This window comes from Meriones unguiculatus, chromosome 12, assembly GCF_030254825.1.
Source record: "Meriones unguiculatus strain TT.TT164.6M chromosome 12, Bangor_MerUng_6.1, whole genome shotgun sequence".
NCBI classification, from domain to species: domain Eukaryota; kingdom Metazoa; phylum Chordata; class Mammalia; order Rodentia; family Muridae; genus Meriones; species Meriones unguiculatus.
Window position 1 is genome coordinate 46,613,875 of NC_083360.1, and position 15,842 is coordinate 46,629,716.

A 15,842-nucleotide genomic window follows, 5' to 3' on the forward strand; every position below is an offset into this window, starting at 1 on the left:
CTCTTATTAATTAAACCGGATGTGGTTTTATTCTGCACTTTTAATACCTACCTTGTTAGTCGCTCCCCGGGCTGCTTTGCTTCCCTTCGCTCCCAATTCTTCTCATTCAATAGGTCCCCGTTTGATAGGGTTGCCTTTGCTGCATTACACCTCTTAGTAGTTACAGTGGAAAATCTCACGGGTCTGAATGAAGATCGCGCCCCTCCCTCCCCGGGGAAAAACAAAACAAAACAGGGATGGAAGGGGAGAAGAAAAGGAAGAGACGCTTTTCTCACTCTCTTTCAGTATTTTGTTTCGTTGAAATGCAAGACAGGTACTTGATTTAGCATTTAAGCAAAAGGTTACGCAAACCGCGTTTTAGAAAGTGTCGGGATGTCCGACAGGGTCAGCCCCAGATCAGATCATTTTTCGAATGCAGACTTAAAGATAATGAGTACTTGTTGTATTAAAGGGGACAAACAGGACTTTGGCTTCCTCTGACCCCAGAATGCACGGCTTGGTTTCATTGATCATCTTCCTTTATGAGATAATGCAATTACAAACATCAATAAGGGGGCTGCAAGGGGAATCATTATGCTGTGACAGTGATAAATGACGGTGCAGAAATAGCATGCTTCCCCCCCCCCCAACAATCCTGGAGCCCAGGGGCTCCGGGGGGCTGAACACAGTCGCCAAGGAAACAGATGACATCCCAAACGGCACCAAAGAAAAAAATAAAATGAACAGTCTTTCTTTGCCTTTCACTCTTTTCCGTCTTCCAAAGAGTTAGTTTTGGCTCAACAGCAGCTGCCGCACAGACATTTCGTTATTGCAGACGTTAAAGCCTGGAGCGTGCAGTGGGAGGCTCCGCCCCTTGCCCACCCCCACCGGACGGCACACTAAGCTGGCTGTTCACACTTTAGAACACCTGAAAATGCACGTCTCAAGAGAGGGTTTGGGTGGGCTGAGGAACCAGGGGGCCCGGATTTGCACAGCCATCGCGTTGTTTACCACTCATCCACTTACTCCCATTTTTTGTCCAGGGGGAACTAAGTCTCCAGGGCAAAGTGGGGCCTCCCGGGTCGGCCAGAAAGGGATCTTTGCTAGTGACTGGCCTCCATCTATCTCCCCGCAGCGCGAGACGCAGTTCTGTGCCAGGAGGCAGCAACAATGCAAGCAGGCGGTTGCTTTGGGGTGTTTGCTGCTGTACTTGGTTTCTTAGAAATGAAGTATCAGTGGGGTCACTCTCCCTACCTGGGGGAATTAGGCTCTTTGAAACCCTAGGATATACCCGGCAGCAGTTTCTCTGGGCAATCATCTGGACTCGAGTCCAGAAAAGTCGGTGAGGTCAACAGGCGTGAACTGAAGGAGGCTGCCACGACCGTGAGCGTGCCCCCTGCCCTCCCCCCGCCCTCGCCTGCGGGGACTGGGTGGAGTTAGAGCCTGGGTCTTCAGGTGACCTAGGAAGACCAGGGACTTTTAGAGTGGAGGAGGAGAAAAAGTGCCGAGGTGTGAGGGAGGCCTAGGCAGAAAGGCAAGAGAGGGGCAGGAGGGCGAGAGCCGGAGAACCGGCCATCTCGTCCTCTGCCAGGTCTCCAACCTCGAGAAAGCAGGCGCGGGGTCCCTGACCGCAGTCCGGCACCTTCTCCGTGAACTTAGGGACTGCCAAGGGTGCTGGCCATAAAAGGACACCCTGGAGAGGCTCTGGACCCTGCCCGCGTGGGGTATGAAGCAGGTGACCTTATTCTCTGCTTTCCTAAAGGGCGACGTCCTGAGACTAGTTTTCTGCCCGGAGATTAAATTCGTTGGTGGTAATGAACACAGTGGTTTAGGGTAGAGGTGAGCGTGGCTGCGGGTGGTCAGCGGTAGGAATTGGACATCTGGTCAAAGGAAGACTGGCTAAAAACTAAATCCAGGGCTTCGCAGTCGGATTTCCCTGAGGTGGACGGAGCGCGTAGGCAGTGCGGGAGGAACTGCACGGCCAGCTGAAACCCAAGACCTTAAAAAGTACCTCCCCTCTCCCTATGGAAACCCCCAGGGTACCGTTTTTGGGGCAAAGACGCCTCACAACGCAAACGTCTAACGGATTGCGCAATATATTGTTTGCGTTTTCCTCTCAGCTCCGCCCTGGAAGATTGTTTGAGACGTTTCTGAGGGCTTCCTTCGGTGTAAAAGAGAGCCCTTCCCTTCCCATTAGTCACTGGCCTCGGCCTGCCCCACCATCCCTCCCTCGCAGACCGGAGGACTCTTGGCCTCTGCCGAGAACTCTGTACCTAGCCCTGGTGCTACGGATCGCCAAAGGGCCAGTAGCCCAGGATTGACCAGGAAAGATGCGGAACCAGAATGGGCGCCCCACACCCAAACCCACGCCTCTCCGCTCGGTGCCCAAGCGCCCAATGGGTGCTTGAGTCATTAGTTCCTGATTTAACTGGCTTCCCAAGGACCTAGGGCCTGCGGGATCCCAAAGGCTGGGTGTGTGTGTGGGGGGGGCGTCCAGGGCCTTTAAAGTAATCCCAAGGAGTCCCGCCTAACACACTGGGGAGCCATACTGCTCTCGACAACTGGGAAATACTTCCTGAACCCCCACGCCCCTGCCCAGTCTGTGGGTCCCAGGTGTCCTCCCGTCCCCAGGCTCCGAGTGGCTAGCTCTCAGCGCCTAGCTCCCAGGAGTACAGCGGGATTCGGAAGCCTGAACTGCGCCGGGAAAAAAGTCCTAAGAAAGCATCCAGGGCAACTACAAAGCTGGAAGGGAAGGGACCCAGAGAGTCCCAGAAGGCGTCTCTGCACGCGCTTTTGTGCAGACCCTTGGACACCCAGTCTCCAAGAGACGGTTAAATAATTAACTTTGACTTTCAGGTGGATGGTGAGGAAGGTACAGGACTCTTCTGCAGACGCAGCGTGGCCCAGGGCGGTATGAGATCGCCACTGAGACCACCCGCCCACATGCCCACAGGCCGGATGTCTCGCGTGGGGAAACTCAGGGGCGGCTGAGTGGCGGCTGGCGCTGGGTGAGCCGCGGCAGAGCCCGGCTCTGCCTGGAATCTCGCAACATCCCTCGGGTCTCTCTCGTCTACGAAGGGGGAGCTGGAAGCATCCCGAAGGCTCAAAAACCCAGGGTCGGAGGTAGCTTTGTCCTTTCCCAACGTTTCCACTTTGTCCCTGGAGTTGCCCTGTCTGCGCTCACCCCCGAACCCCGGTGTCCTCCCAGCCCGCGCCGCGTGCCCTCCCTCCCCAGGGTTCCACCGACGACGACACCTCTCCCCGTGGGCAAAACTCGCAGGCCCGGCTCCCTGCGAAGAGACAGCCTCCCAAGGAACTCCTAATACCATCCATACAGCTTTAATGCGCTTATAATTCGATAAGTGATTTCAATTTGAAATTGTTAGTAACTAATTTTATGGGTAATTTTTCCACATCAAATATTTAAGCATCAGATTAAGGGCGCCAGTTCCGACGCAGGATCATAAGGGGTTTCTCTCCCCTCCCCATATCCCCCCCCCAACCCCACCCCATTTGTGCTGCGCCTCCCTCCGGTCTCCTACAGCGGCGTTTTTCCAAATCCCCAAAAGGTGGCAGTCGAAGCCGACTTTCCTCTTTTTCCTGCAGCTCTAAAGAGAAAGGACGGGGGAGGGGGGCCGGAGAGGGAGAGGGGGGCTGCGGGGGAGGGGTGGGGCGCGAGGAGAGGGCCCGGAGGGACTGGACGGTGCCCAGACTTTGCAAGCCGAGCCTCTAACACGTCTCCACCACCGCACCAGGGCGAGAGAGCGGCGGCGAATTTCCCGGATCCCGGTCCGGGCCACCGCAGCTCGCCTGGCCGCCCCGGGGTCGGGGTGCGGGCGGGCTCGGAGCAGCGGCACTCCACCCTCAGCCTCGTACAAAAGAGGGAGACGCGGAGAGGGGCTTCTCCCATCTCTTTGTGGTTTTAGTATCGTCCGTACTCTACAACCAAACTTGGCTCTCCGAGAACTGCATAATGGGGGCGGGACAGGGGGGTGCGAAAACGGGGAGAGACAGACCGGGGAGGGCGGAGGGGAAACTGGGGGGCGCAGCGGATGAATTGCAGACCAGTTGCCAAACTTTTTCCCCCTGCTGCCGAGGCTGCGGCTGCCGGAGCTGCAGCCTTTGCTTTGAATGTGTGTAACTAGGAAACAGCAAGCCGCCTGAGAAGACGGAATTTCCAACGTGTAAAATGTTCTTAACGGAACCATTGAGCGAGTGCAATAAGGCGTGAGGGGGAACTAATCTTCCCATTTAAATGTTTGTGGCAATTTTATCTAAATGAATTTTAATGCTAAACGAGGGTAATTCCCCATTTGTAGCGCGTTTGCGTCTTTCCTGCGCTTCTAAAGCAGTCGAACATCGTGCAATGAGCAATAACAATAAAATACTGCCAAAGCATATTATTCATTTTGAATGTGTTATAATTACATTTGATTAAATATGATCGGGTAACATTTTTTTTAATTTTTTTGGGAAAAAAATACTTAAATCATACTACAGTCTCATTCAGCCAACGGGCTCCCCCGCTCCCCCCCCAAAAAAAAGCCTGTACAATTGTGTGCCCTGTTTAGGGGAGGGCGTTTTGTTTTTGTCCTTTAAGAAACATCAAAAACACTCTCCACACCTCCATTATTTCCCTCCTTCCGATAAGTGTCGTCAATAACCTCAAAGCTGGCTCTGAAATTTACAAGAGGAAAAGCTAAAACAGCATTATGCGGGTGGGTGTCAGGGGCAGAAAGAGCAAGACCTGAAGAGTGAGGCTTGCACAACCCTCACACTAAGAGGGGAACCCACCACACAAAAGCTTGTTTTATTTTTTTCCTAATTCTTGGACATAAATGATCCTGATTCTTTTTTTTATCTCTGCATTCCCCAGCCCCCTTTGCTTGCACTCACTCTTCTCCCTCCCTAAAGCCCCCCCTTTCCTCTCCTCTGTCCTCTCCTTCCCCTTCTCGCCCCCCACCGCTCTCTCTCCCCACCCCCACCCCTACCTCCACCCCCCTCACCCCAACTAGGCAAGAGCCTCCTGAAGAAGAAAGGCTGACTCACCGAGCTTGTACTGTGGAGGCAGAAGTAAAAGGACTGTTAGTTTATAAAGTTTATTATTAATTTTAAAAGTAAATAAATGGTTGTTAACTGCTACTAACCACCCATCCAAGAAAACGCTTTCACTAACATGGACTACTTGTGCAGTCTTAGAACTGTCTCGGGGGCCAAAACAGAGAAGTTAAACGGTCCCACCTTTGGGGTAGGGGCGAGGTGGGTGGCAGCCTGAATCAGGCTGCACGCAGTTAGTTAGGCCTTTCTCTCCTGCGCATCCACGTGTTCAGAAGAAAGACCCTACAGACAAAAGGTGAGAGTGCAAGCCAGAGCTGTGGCGGCTCCAGCAGGTGAGGCAGTGACGCACGTGTCACCTAGCAGGGCCAACCCACAGCTGGCTTCTCTTTCCAACTAGAAAGCAGGATTGCTGTGGGCGGTTTGTAACATGACAAGGGCCTGAATGTCAAACTGGGGTTTAAGGCTTCTGACCCATCCTTTGTTCCCAAAGCAACCAAAGGCTTATTTTAAAAATAATAATAATAAATCTGCCTTAATTAAAATATTTGTGTATTTCCCTTAGCTTTGCAAAGCACTTTTTAGAGCAGAGATTTTATTTAAGTGGAATTATAAGCTATTGCAGCTTAAACATGTTATTTTGAACCATTTAGCTGGCTGCCATGCAGAAATTCTGTACAGCTGTTCTGGAAAATTGGTTAATAACCAGTTTTATCCAATGAGAACATAGAGCATATTTATAAAAATTAGATTTTGAAGTCTGGTCTCTTCAATTTTATATAGTTAATTTCTTAATAAACATGTACTGCTTGTCCTAGATAATATCCTTGGTGAAAGGCTGACTGTAATCTTTAGCTTTGCCACTGTATGCAAGCATAATTTCACTGATAGTGTACATGAATGATACTGTTGAGTGTAATCCGGGTTACAGCTAGTTTAGTGACTTTAACCCTTAATTTTGTTGGTATTACCAGTTCATTAAGTCATCTTAAACTAGTGGTTATTGTTAAATAATTTACTCCGTGGTTACAATTTTCAAACACATATGGCTCAGGGAGCTACTTATTATATTTACTATACTAGCCAGTAAAAATTGGGGGAACACATTTTTTAAGCAGTAAAGTCAGAATGACAAAAAATAATCTTATTTTTATTCAGAGTCTGATTTCATTACTGCACTCAACGACTGCAATGGACTTGGAGTTCTCATATGAATTCAAACTCCATCCAAATGCTAAGACTCAGTGTGCCATGATTGTTATTAATAATTAGCTCTTTGTTTTCTTGATAGAAAAAGGCTATTGACAAGCATTTGTTTATCCACAACAAAAAGTATAATTAGCTTATCCCACTTGGTAAACCTTGTATGCATGCCAACTCATACCAAACTGCTACTTTTACAAAAAAAAAATGCAATAATACAGTTCATTTTTCCAGTCCTTTTTGCACAAAATTTATTTACAATGTCTACATAAATGCTCCAAGGTGGGACTATGGAAAAATACACACATGACCAATGCTTTGCTGAGAAATAAAGTCAACATATTAAAAATAAATCTTCAGTCTATGTTTCTGAGCTGCATAAAACAGGAAGTGATGTATAAGGTGATGGTTGTTGTCGCATGGGGACAATGACGCTGGATGTGACAATTAGGCTTCTAAACACACGGCCTTTTGGTTTCCATGCCTCCTCCTACCAGTCTCCTGAAGACACTGCCTGCAACAGCTGATTAATCATTGTTGATGACTGCAGTTTTTCCCATCCTTCCCGATTTACATCTGTTCAGGCCAATTCAAATATGGTGAGTAAATGAATTAGACATGCAAATTCAAGCCCCAGGCTAGAGAGAGGGAGAGAGAGGAAAAGAGAGAGAAAGAGAGAGCGCACATGGCTGAAATCCTAGGCGAGAAGAAAGATTCTTCTGCCTGATAGTTATTTTAATGCTCTAAAAATCCTGCAAATCAGACCTTCCTGTCCCTTGCAGGATAACTGTAAGGCTTTTTAATGTAAGGAGGCTTCTGGAGGAAGTGAAGAGCTATGGAAACAACACACATAGTGTGGAAAAATTTCACATTTTTTTTAAAAAATCTATAAGAAACAACGTAATATGGATAACAGTATAATAGCATTTACAATATTTCACTCTTTGTTCTTTTAATGTCTTATATAGTTATTTTGCATGTCCCCCAAATTGACTTCAGTTGGTTTTCCTGCATTTTAAGAGTCCCTATGAAGAATTAGGGATGCTCCTTGGTCCAAAGTAGATGTCAAGAATGGAACTCCATAGTCATTGCAGAAAAAAAAAACATGATTTGAAATCAGTCACCATTGCAGACAATGCATATTCCCTTAAGCTACTGAGCATGAATGTCCATGACTTGTCCACTCATTGTCGGGTCTCCTGTATTAAGAACCGAGGGGCTTGATGCTGACATTGGCATTCCAGGGTGGGGCGGTCCTCCATGCATCATCACTGTTGGGTGGTGAGGGTGTCCAGGAATGTACGTATGCATGGGGGGCCCATGACGCAGCTGAGCAGGATGGGGGGGCATCTGGGGTTGGGCATAACTTGGCTGTCCCATACTCATACCCATTGGACCACCCCGGGCTACATACTCCCCTGGCATACTTTGCAGCCCTGTAGAAATTCAAAAGAAAGAAACAAAAAGAAAATATTATGGAAAAGCAACAGTGTGGTTCTAACTGTGGCAATTCTATGAAAGCCGGGGAACATTGTGACCAAGGGAACGGGGCCTTGAGAAGCATTATTTTGATTCATGTACAAGAAAATAAAATGAGATGTCAGCCAGAATATCTGAGCTTGCCACTATTCCCCTTGCATTGCCATCATTATCAGTCTTTCTACCAAGTCTAAAAAAAAAAAAAAAAAAAAAAAAAAAAAAGTGTTGTGTTCTGATCTAAAGAAGCATTTTTGCTCCCTGAAATATGCTGTATCAAGAGCATGCATGCTGCTTTGGTCACTGAACATTTCACACGAAGCAGAACTAGGCAAGCTTCCTAACTGTGATTACTTAGCAAATCCTGTACCTTTGGGGGAAAAAAAATCAAAACAGTTATCAATAAATTCCTTCCACATGGCCTCTTAGAGCTGGAGGAAAAGAAAAGCTTAACAGAACCCTGTCTACCTTACAATGATTTTGAGAACAATAAGAAAAATTGGACCTAAAACAATACCCCTCTTGCTTTGAGGGGGCCTCTTGTCTTCTGCATGGATTGCTCTAGTTGATGGAAACTGACGGCTGTATTGTTTCTGAGAGCCATAAGCTCCATCATCATCAAGGGTGAAAGGCATAACGCCACTGCTAAGTATGTTCAATTGGCTTTAGTTCTAAGTAATAGCGCACTGTGAATGCTAGGAACACCTTCGAATAAGGTCTCCAGGCTCTGGCAATGAATGGCTGCTTAATCTAGCCTAAAGGAACATTTTTGAACTAATGAAAATTGCTTATAAAATATACTGTACCCACAGCTCTTTAATCAAAAAAGATGATAATATTTTTTGTAATAACCTATTAATTTAATTGGTCACGAAGCATAAAATACATCATTTAAATTTAATTGACCCAGAAACTAAGAAACAATATTTAAATTAACTAAGCTAGAGAATTCCATGATGAGGTAATAAGACTGTTGATTTCCAAGCTCAATGGAGTGCTTTCAGAGTGAATGGTTAAACTTATACTGGACTCCCACCCAGAGAAGAAGACCAGCATGTGTTAGCCTTGGCCTCAGCAAGAATTTTAAATAGTGTGTTAATATAATCAGGGGCACATCCAAGACTCTGAGACCGTGGCTTTTAATCTCAAAAAGGAAAGCTAGAGAGATGCTCTTAGGGGTGATTTGGGGAATGAACTAGGGCTTTGGAGTTCAAAACAGTTTCACTTGTTTGAACTCAAATTTCTGGGTGTCTTTTTAGGAGAGAAAATGTCAGAGTGAGAATCTGGGACAGTTTTCCTAGGCTCACTTCACTAGGCCTGCCACTGAAGATTGCATTAATGATCTCTATTTTTGTATACTGAATAAGTCAAATCCATTTGTCACACTGAAAGTGATGGCATACTTAATTTGGATATAGTCAATTAGCCTGGGCTAAGCCCTGAAGCCTGCTGGGCACACCTCTATTTTGTATTCTCCCTTTTTCCATTGCCACACGTAATCCCATTATGATGGACAGACAAAGGAACAAACTAAGGGGAAAAAAATCAAAGTTTAGTTGACTGAAGCTCAAAATATGCCTTTACTTACCCTAAGTAAAGCTGTGTTTATTTTACCTAAAAGAAGTTCTCTGTTTGGCTTTTTGGTGTCTTGCAGGTTAGTGTAGAAATGTAACTCATGCATCAACTGCGGTTAGACAGATTTATGGCACTTTGGGGACATGCTCTTTCCTCTCCTTGCACTGCTGCAGACTGCTTACATTTTGCAAATCAGTCTGTTGCTATGACAACCCACTCCCCCACCTCCTGACTGTTTCTTGTTTTGTCATGTGGTCAGTACTGTACAATAGCAACACACAGGATAAATGTATATCATACACAGACAGCATTTATAAGCTTCAAACCTTGATCAACACCAATGAGAAAATGAAAGAAGCAAGAAATAAGAATTTAATGGAAAGGAATGAACAAGCATGAAGCTATGGGCAAGGAGAACATGAGAAAATGCAAGAGGAAAATTATTCCTAGGACAAAGTGAAAACAAAGACCCCATTTGTACTTACTTCCCCCTTGCTTTCGATTGGTTAACTAGATGAAGGTTACATGTAGTGCCACTGCCCCTCCATGCCCATATTCATGCCCATTCCACTCATAGGTCCTAGAAGGGAGATAAAAAATCCAAGAAGAGGCCAGAAAATGAGCAAAGTCAACAGATAGTGCCAAAAGACCCTTTAACAAAACAGATTCTAGATGGTGGAGCGGCAGTGAGATTTCGAGTACATGAAGGTCCTGGCTTCCCCTTTTCGGTATCTCAGATGCACAGATGGTAGGCAAGGCAAGGCAGGCAGCTTGAGAGAGCAGAGCATGGGGCCCTTCACCTGCACTGGCTGGGGCTGGGGGAGGACGACCCTTACATAGCTTATGTAAGCATAAAAAACTACCACAAAGAAAAAAAGTCTTACCTGGTGCTCTGATTCCCATATGCTGCTGACCATCCATTACAAAACCTCCCATTGGCTGTCCATCAGGGTTATAAGGTGTCCCTTGGCTGACTACAAAAGTACACAGCACAGCTTCTTAATAACAGAAGGGGGAGGGGAGGGGAAGAAGAGAGGGGAGGAGACTGGAGGAGACACAGGGAAAATACTAAGCAGATAACATTTTTAAACCAAAGTTAATTATTTCTCTCAGACCAGTCCTTTAAGTGACTTCAAGTGCTAGTTTCAAGGAACAAGCTAAGACAAAATCCATGCTAGGGGTTTTGTCTGGCACTTCCATAATGGGCATTGAAAGACAAAAAAAGTTACTGAAATATGACTGACTGGGAATTGACCCAGCGTGGTGCTAGGTTTTCAATAGAGCTGAGAGATGAGCGATTTTCCAGAGCTACAGTTCAAACCTGCATCACTCCTGGTGAATTTGTTTGCTGCCTTTGCTACCATGTTATAATACAAAACAAAACCTACGACTCATGACCAAAAAACAAAACAAAACAAAACAAAGCTGTTATTTCTTTAAAACTGTGAACACCAAAAGACAGATACTAACGAGCTAGGTCATGAGAATAAGAGCTATGTATTTATACCACTAACTGAATCCCATGTTTTAACTGTACATGAAAAGCTGTTTCAGAAGTAAGCTGCCTTGAGTTATTAAAGCACACAAAAGCTCTACCTCACTGAATGTCTTTGAACTTTACTGAGTCCCACAAGTGATCCTGACCCCTTTGCCCTTTTGACAGGTAATAAAGTTTACAGCAGTTCCACACCAAGCCATGCACCAGGGGAGTGGTCAGAGTAGCAGAAAGCTGGGTAGGCAAACTCAGGGAAAAAATAATAACATTAATATATCGAATGTTTACAAAGAAGACTGTAACTGAGCACATGATTTAGGAGTTACTTTTCTCCATTGGCTTTTTATTTCCTCCTTTATTCAAATGTTTTATAACGATGTTAAATTGATTAGTGTTGTTACAAAACCAAACTGGTTTAATTTTCACTGCCAGGCACTCCTAGTACTCACTCCCAGTTCATTTACCAGGTGGCAGCCCTCCTGGTGAATGGCTTGAGGATGGTTTTCGCTTGCCTGACTTGAATACAGTCACTAGAGGGGACTTGCCTGCTCGGTTGGACTGGTCTATCATGGGCTGCACTATTCTTCTCCGGGCATTAATAAACCTGCAACCAACAAAGCAAAGCACACCGTCATTATTGCATAAAAACATAGACAGAAGATAGAGGGAAAGGAAGAGATGAATCACAGTAAGAAGACCCAGGTCTTGGCAAGCTGCGTCTGCCTCCTTTCTCTCCCTCCCGGACAGCTTCACATGCTGCAAAACCTATAACCCCATGACCTCTGAGTACAAGGCTTGGGTTTCTGAGTTGATTTATGTTTGCCTGTTTTACCACAGTTGGACACTTCCATTTCATCTTTTCATGGGGGAATTAGCAGAGTTTTGGAGAAACAATGCTGGGCACCACTCTTTTCAATGGGCAGGGTGGGAGTTGATGGGGAGAGAGAGAGAAGCCCTGAGCACATCTGCTACTTCCCAATTACTGACATTTCAATCTGACACTCTCTGACTTCTTTTTCACAATTTGTTTTATCTAAACCTCCCCTACCTTTTGCAAACTTAGTTTCATCTTTATGTCCACCACTAAGATAACGAACAGAGCTGGCAGCGCACCATCAATTGAAAGAATGTCTGGAGTTTATCACTATTAACTCACACTTCTGGGGACTTTAAAGAAATGCATTCCTCAGAGAGATTTCTTGGAGTGACTTTTTTTTTTTTTGTCTTTTGCTGCAAAATCCGAAGTCAAGACAAGGTCACATCTACACAGCCACTGAATTTATAATTTTACTTTCTTCTGCCACTACAGGAAATTTATAAACATCTTATTAAGACATATAAGTCACTCTAAATTTATTTAAAAGATTGTTTGGTTCAAGCCTTTAAATAGCTCCTCCAAAAATGTCAAGTTATGAAACATATATATATATAGTTCTGGATTATAAGAATTGCTTGCCAAACCCAGAAAATATGGCATATGTATTGAGTTACCTTTAGTTCCCAACTCAACTCTGAGCGGGACATTAAAAATATGATAAAAAAGTTCAATGCTTCCCTACTAATAATTGAAGGGTTCCATGATCCGATATAAATTGTAGTTTGTACATCTGTTTCTTTGAGAGGAAAAAAAAAAAAACAGCTATGAAAATCCAAACCATTAATCAGGCATGTGTCTTTAAAATAAAAATATAAGTTTCATAGCATTTTAAGATTCTTAGTATCCTATAGCTGCTTGTTTTCTTCCTGAGAGGTAATTAAAGGAAGTGATGGAGCTGGACCATGGCAAAAAGGCTCATTGTTGACGCTGAATTAAAGGCTGTATATTGTATCAGTTTTTACATAGGAAGTCTTTGAACTGATAGTAAAAATACTTAAAACACAGATCTACAACAAACTGTGTTGCAAATCAGGTTATCATTATCTTATATAAGCCATGAAAATTAGAATCATGTGAGCAGAAGGTTAGATTAATTCTCCATTCTCATTATAAGCACAGGTGTAGCACAAACACCATGTGAAATAACCAATTAAAATGAAAAAAAAAAATCTGCCTTTTCATTAGCTGCCTGCACTGCATGACCAATTAGAAAATTATTTAATATTAATATTCTGCATATACAAAAAGTAATTTTCATAGTAACTAATATAGGTAAGAGGGAAAAGCATAGTTCTTTATTTATGCTACTGTTCATAATCTCCACTGACAGAGAAGAAACAGTCTCTTGACTTTCTGTTTCAAGTCTTTTTAAAGAGCAATTTTTGTTGTTGTTGTTATTGTTCTGTTTTGTTTCTCCGATACAACATTTCTCTGTGCAGCCTTGACTGAAACTCCCTCTGTGGACCAGGCAGGCTTAAAACTCATGGAGATCTGCCTGCCTCTGTATGCTGGGATGAAAGATATGCACCACCATGCATGGCTAGAAAAGCAGCTTTTAACAGGTGAGGACAATTTTTAACAAGGCTCAGAGAAACCAAGTGACTTCTTTCAGGTCATGTGTCACCAAAGAGATGTTAAGAATGTGTTGATGACACAAAATTAGGAAATGATCATGATTACCTTCCTTTCAAATGTCGAGACTCCAGCCGCTATTCATGCATTACCCTCTAGAATAGTCTATAGTAAACAGATATCTGAAAATTACCTACTTTTTAACCACTTACCACTGGCAGCAACGCTTATGTTCAGATAAGAAATGAGCATGACAGTGAACTCCTTGTAGATGGAGAAGGATGACCACCCAGCTTGTTTATGTAGAGAAAAATGAGGCTGCTCATTTTTGTAACATTCTGTAACTCCATTTTCCCACATTCCAACACTTGCCTCCTCTACACTCAAACAGGTAGACTCCCAAAACCAACACGTAATAACCAGTGCAGGTTACCCACTCATGACCATCCAGCCAATGGCACCAGAGGAAAACTCTGAATCAAGTTTAGAAACCCTTTGTCACTTAGCTGGGCCATTGATATGGATCTCCATAATATCCCACCAAATCAATGCACAGCCTCTACACAGTGCTAACCATCTTCCCCAAGAGTCTGTCATTGAACAAGGCAAGCAACTGGAGGTCCTGTCCTCCACCCGAAATCCTTGCATGGCTCAGTATTCTGGGACAATTTCAACATTTCATTCAACACTTGAACACAACCAACATGTCCTCTAGGCTTCTCTCTCTCTTCTCTCTGGGTTAAATATCCATGGTTCTTAAAAGGTCCCCTCCCCCTCATATTTTGAGCCTACTTTCACTCAGGCCACACTACTCCCTTTGCTGGGATTTTGGTATCTCTCTGGAAGTTTGCAGAGATACACTGGTTGCATTGATTTGGAACCTGTCCTGGTGCCCAGTAAGGTCAAACTCATTACCACATCCTCTTAACTCACCAGCCACAGGTACTGGTTATGATTTACTCCTTTTTCTAGTGCTGATAATTGTTTTTAATTGATACACAGATTTAACAAACTCATTTACATAGACATGGGGATGAGAATTCAGGAGTTAAAAACAATAACAGACAGAAACAATGGATATCAAAGAGAACTTAGCCACTTTGAATTGTTTAGGTATGTTACTAGGGCTACATATAACTAACTTGCCTGCTTGGCATGAGACAGGCTTGCATGGAGTTCATGCTGGCCCCACACTGGCTAGCTCAAGAAGATGGACCTGACCTTCTGAATGGTGAGCACACCAGTATTTTTAACTATGCTGGCCTTATGAGGTACTTGGGGACTGAACCCAGGGCCTGGTATATGCTGGGCAGACTACTCTACCAACCAACCTACACCTTCAACTCAACTGCCTCTTTTGGAAAGCCATCATTGAAAAGCATTTTGGTATAATATAATATTATCAATACTTTTGAGACATAGTAAGTTCTTGGAACATTACTAAATTTTAATCTACATACTATTATGAAACAACTTGTACTATGGGTTAAGGTTAAGTAGGAAAGTATTTAATTTTCTAAAATAATACTTTATTTCTACCTGCATCATTTCAACCTGATTCCCCTTGGTGACGTTTATCACTGTCACAGAGGACCTCGGGTATTTGCCACCCATCCTCTCTCTTTGGAATTAGCTTCATACAGCAGAAAGCATCAAGAAGGCTTCAGGGGTGAATTCAGATACAAAAACATTTTCCTTCTGGGCAAAGCAATAAAATGGCATTCTTGCTCCTCCCACTATAAGTCAAACTGAGGTCAGCTCCCTTGTCCCACTATCTGTTTAAATAAACTGGCCTGGCTGTTTGTTTCTCAAGTGCCCTTTGACCTGTGTCTCATCCTCCCTGCTTTGGTGGGAGAATGCTTTGCTTTTCATTGTGAATGAAGTAAAATTATTAAAAAGTTTGTAAACCTGGAAACCAACAAAATGCTTTTAGATTGGATGTGAACATGGATGGACTCATTTTCCTTCATACTATACATACTATAACATCTTTCCTAGTTATTTTCCTTCATTATACATACTATAACATATTTCCTACTTATTTAGGGGAAATCAGTAAAATGGTTATCTTAAGTACATTTACTGAAGCAAGATCAAGTTCAAAAAACAGTGGTTCTGAAAACAAGTGACAGAGAGAAGGATAAATCCCAAATTAGAAAGAATACTATAAATACATTTCTGATCACTACAGAATAGACTTTTTTTTAACTGCTCTTCAAATATATCTCAGATCTATTTGATGTCAAGAATCTGACTGTGAGCTTGGCTCACTCCCTGAGATGGGCAGTTGTACAACTTTTCTCAATAGAATACAAGCAAAATATGTTACAATTTAGGCTTTAAACAATAAACTGATGCTAAGTAAGCTTTAAAGGTTGTAATGTCTTATTTGCCTTTGTATATTACTGTACACACACACACACAGACACCTTAATTATAAAGTGCTTTTAAGAACTAGACTCCCTTTTTGTAGGTGGTAGACAAATGAAAAGGAAGGAAGCCCACATCTCCTTCTGTATGCACCTCAGAGTAGTTTCTGCTTGAGAGAGACCCTATTATCTTCTTTCCGAGGCCAAGTTTTACCAAGGAAAGGAAAATAGTGAGCTGACC

General features: G+C 43.9%; 1 protein-coding gene across 3 annotated transcripts in view; it reads right to left on the reverse strand.

Annotated features, from left to right (window-relative positions):
* Positions 1-6,458: 6,458 nt before the first annotated feature.
* The window catches only part of Meis1 (Meis homeobox 1), a 140,751-nt gene continuing 131,367 nt past the window's right edge, over positions 6,459-15,842 (reverse strand). For 2 of the 3 annotated variants that reach the window (XM_060365707.1, XM_060365709.1), the window contains 3 exons: positions 11,329-11,387; positions 10,173-10,262; positions 6,459-7,673 (listed from right to left, as the gene is read on the reverse strand). In XM_060365707.1, coding sequence (XP_060221690.1) covers positions 7,390-7,673; positions 10,173-10,262; positions 11,329-11,387 — 433 coding nt within the window. In that variant the 3' untranslated portion in view covers positions 6,459-7,389. Of the gene's footprint in view, positions 7,674-9,773; positions 9,869-10,172; positions 10,263-11,328; positions 11,388-15,842 lie in introns of all 3 variants that reach the window. The other variant, XM_060365708.1, reaches the window with a different exon arrangement.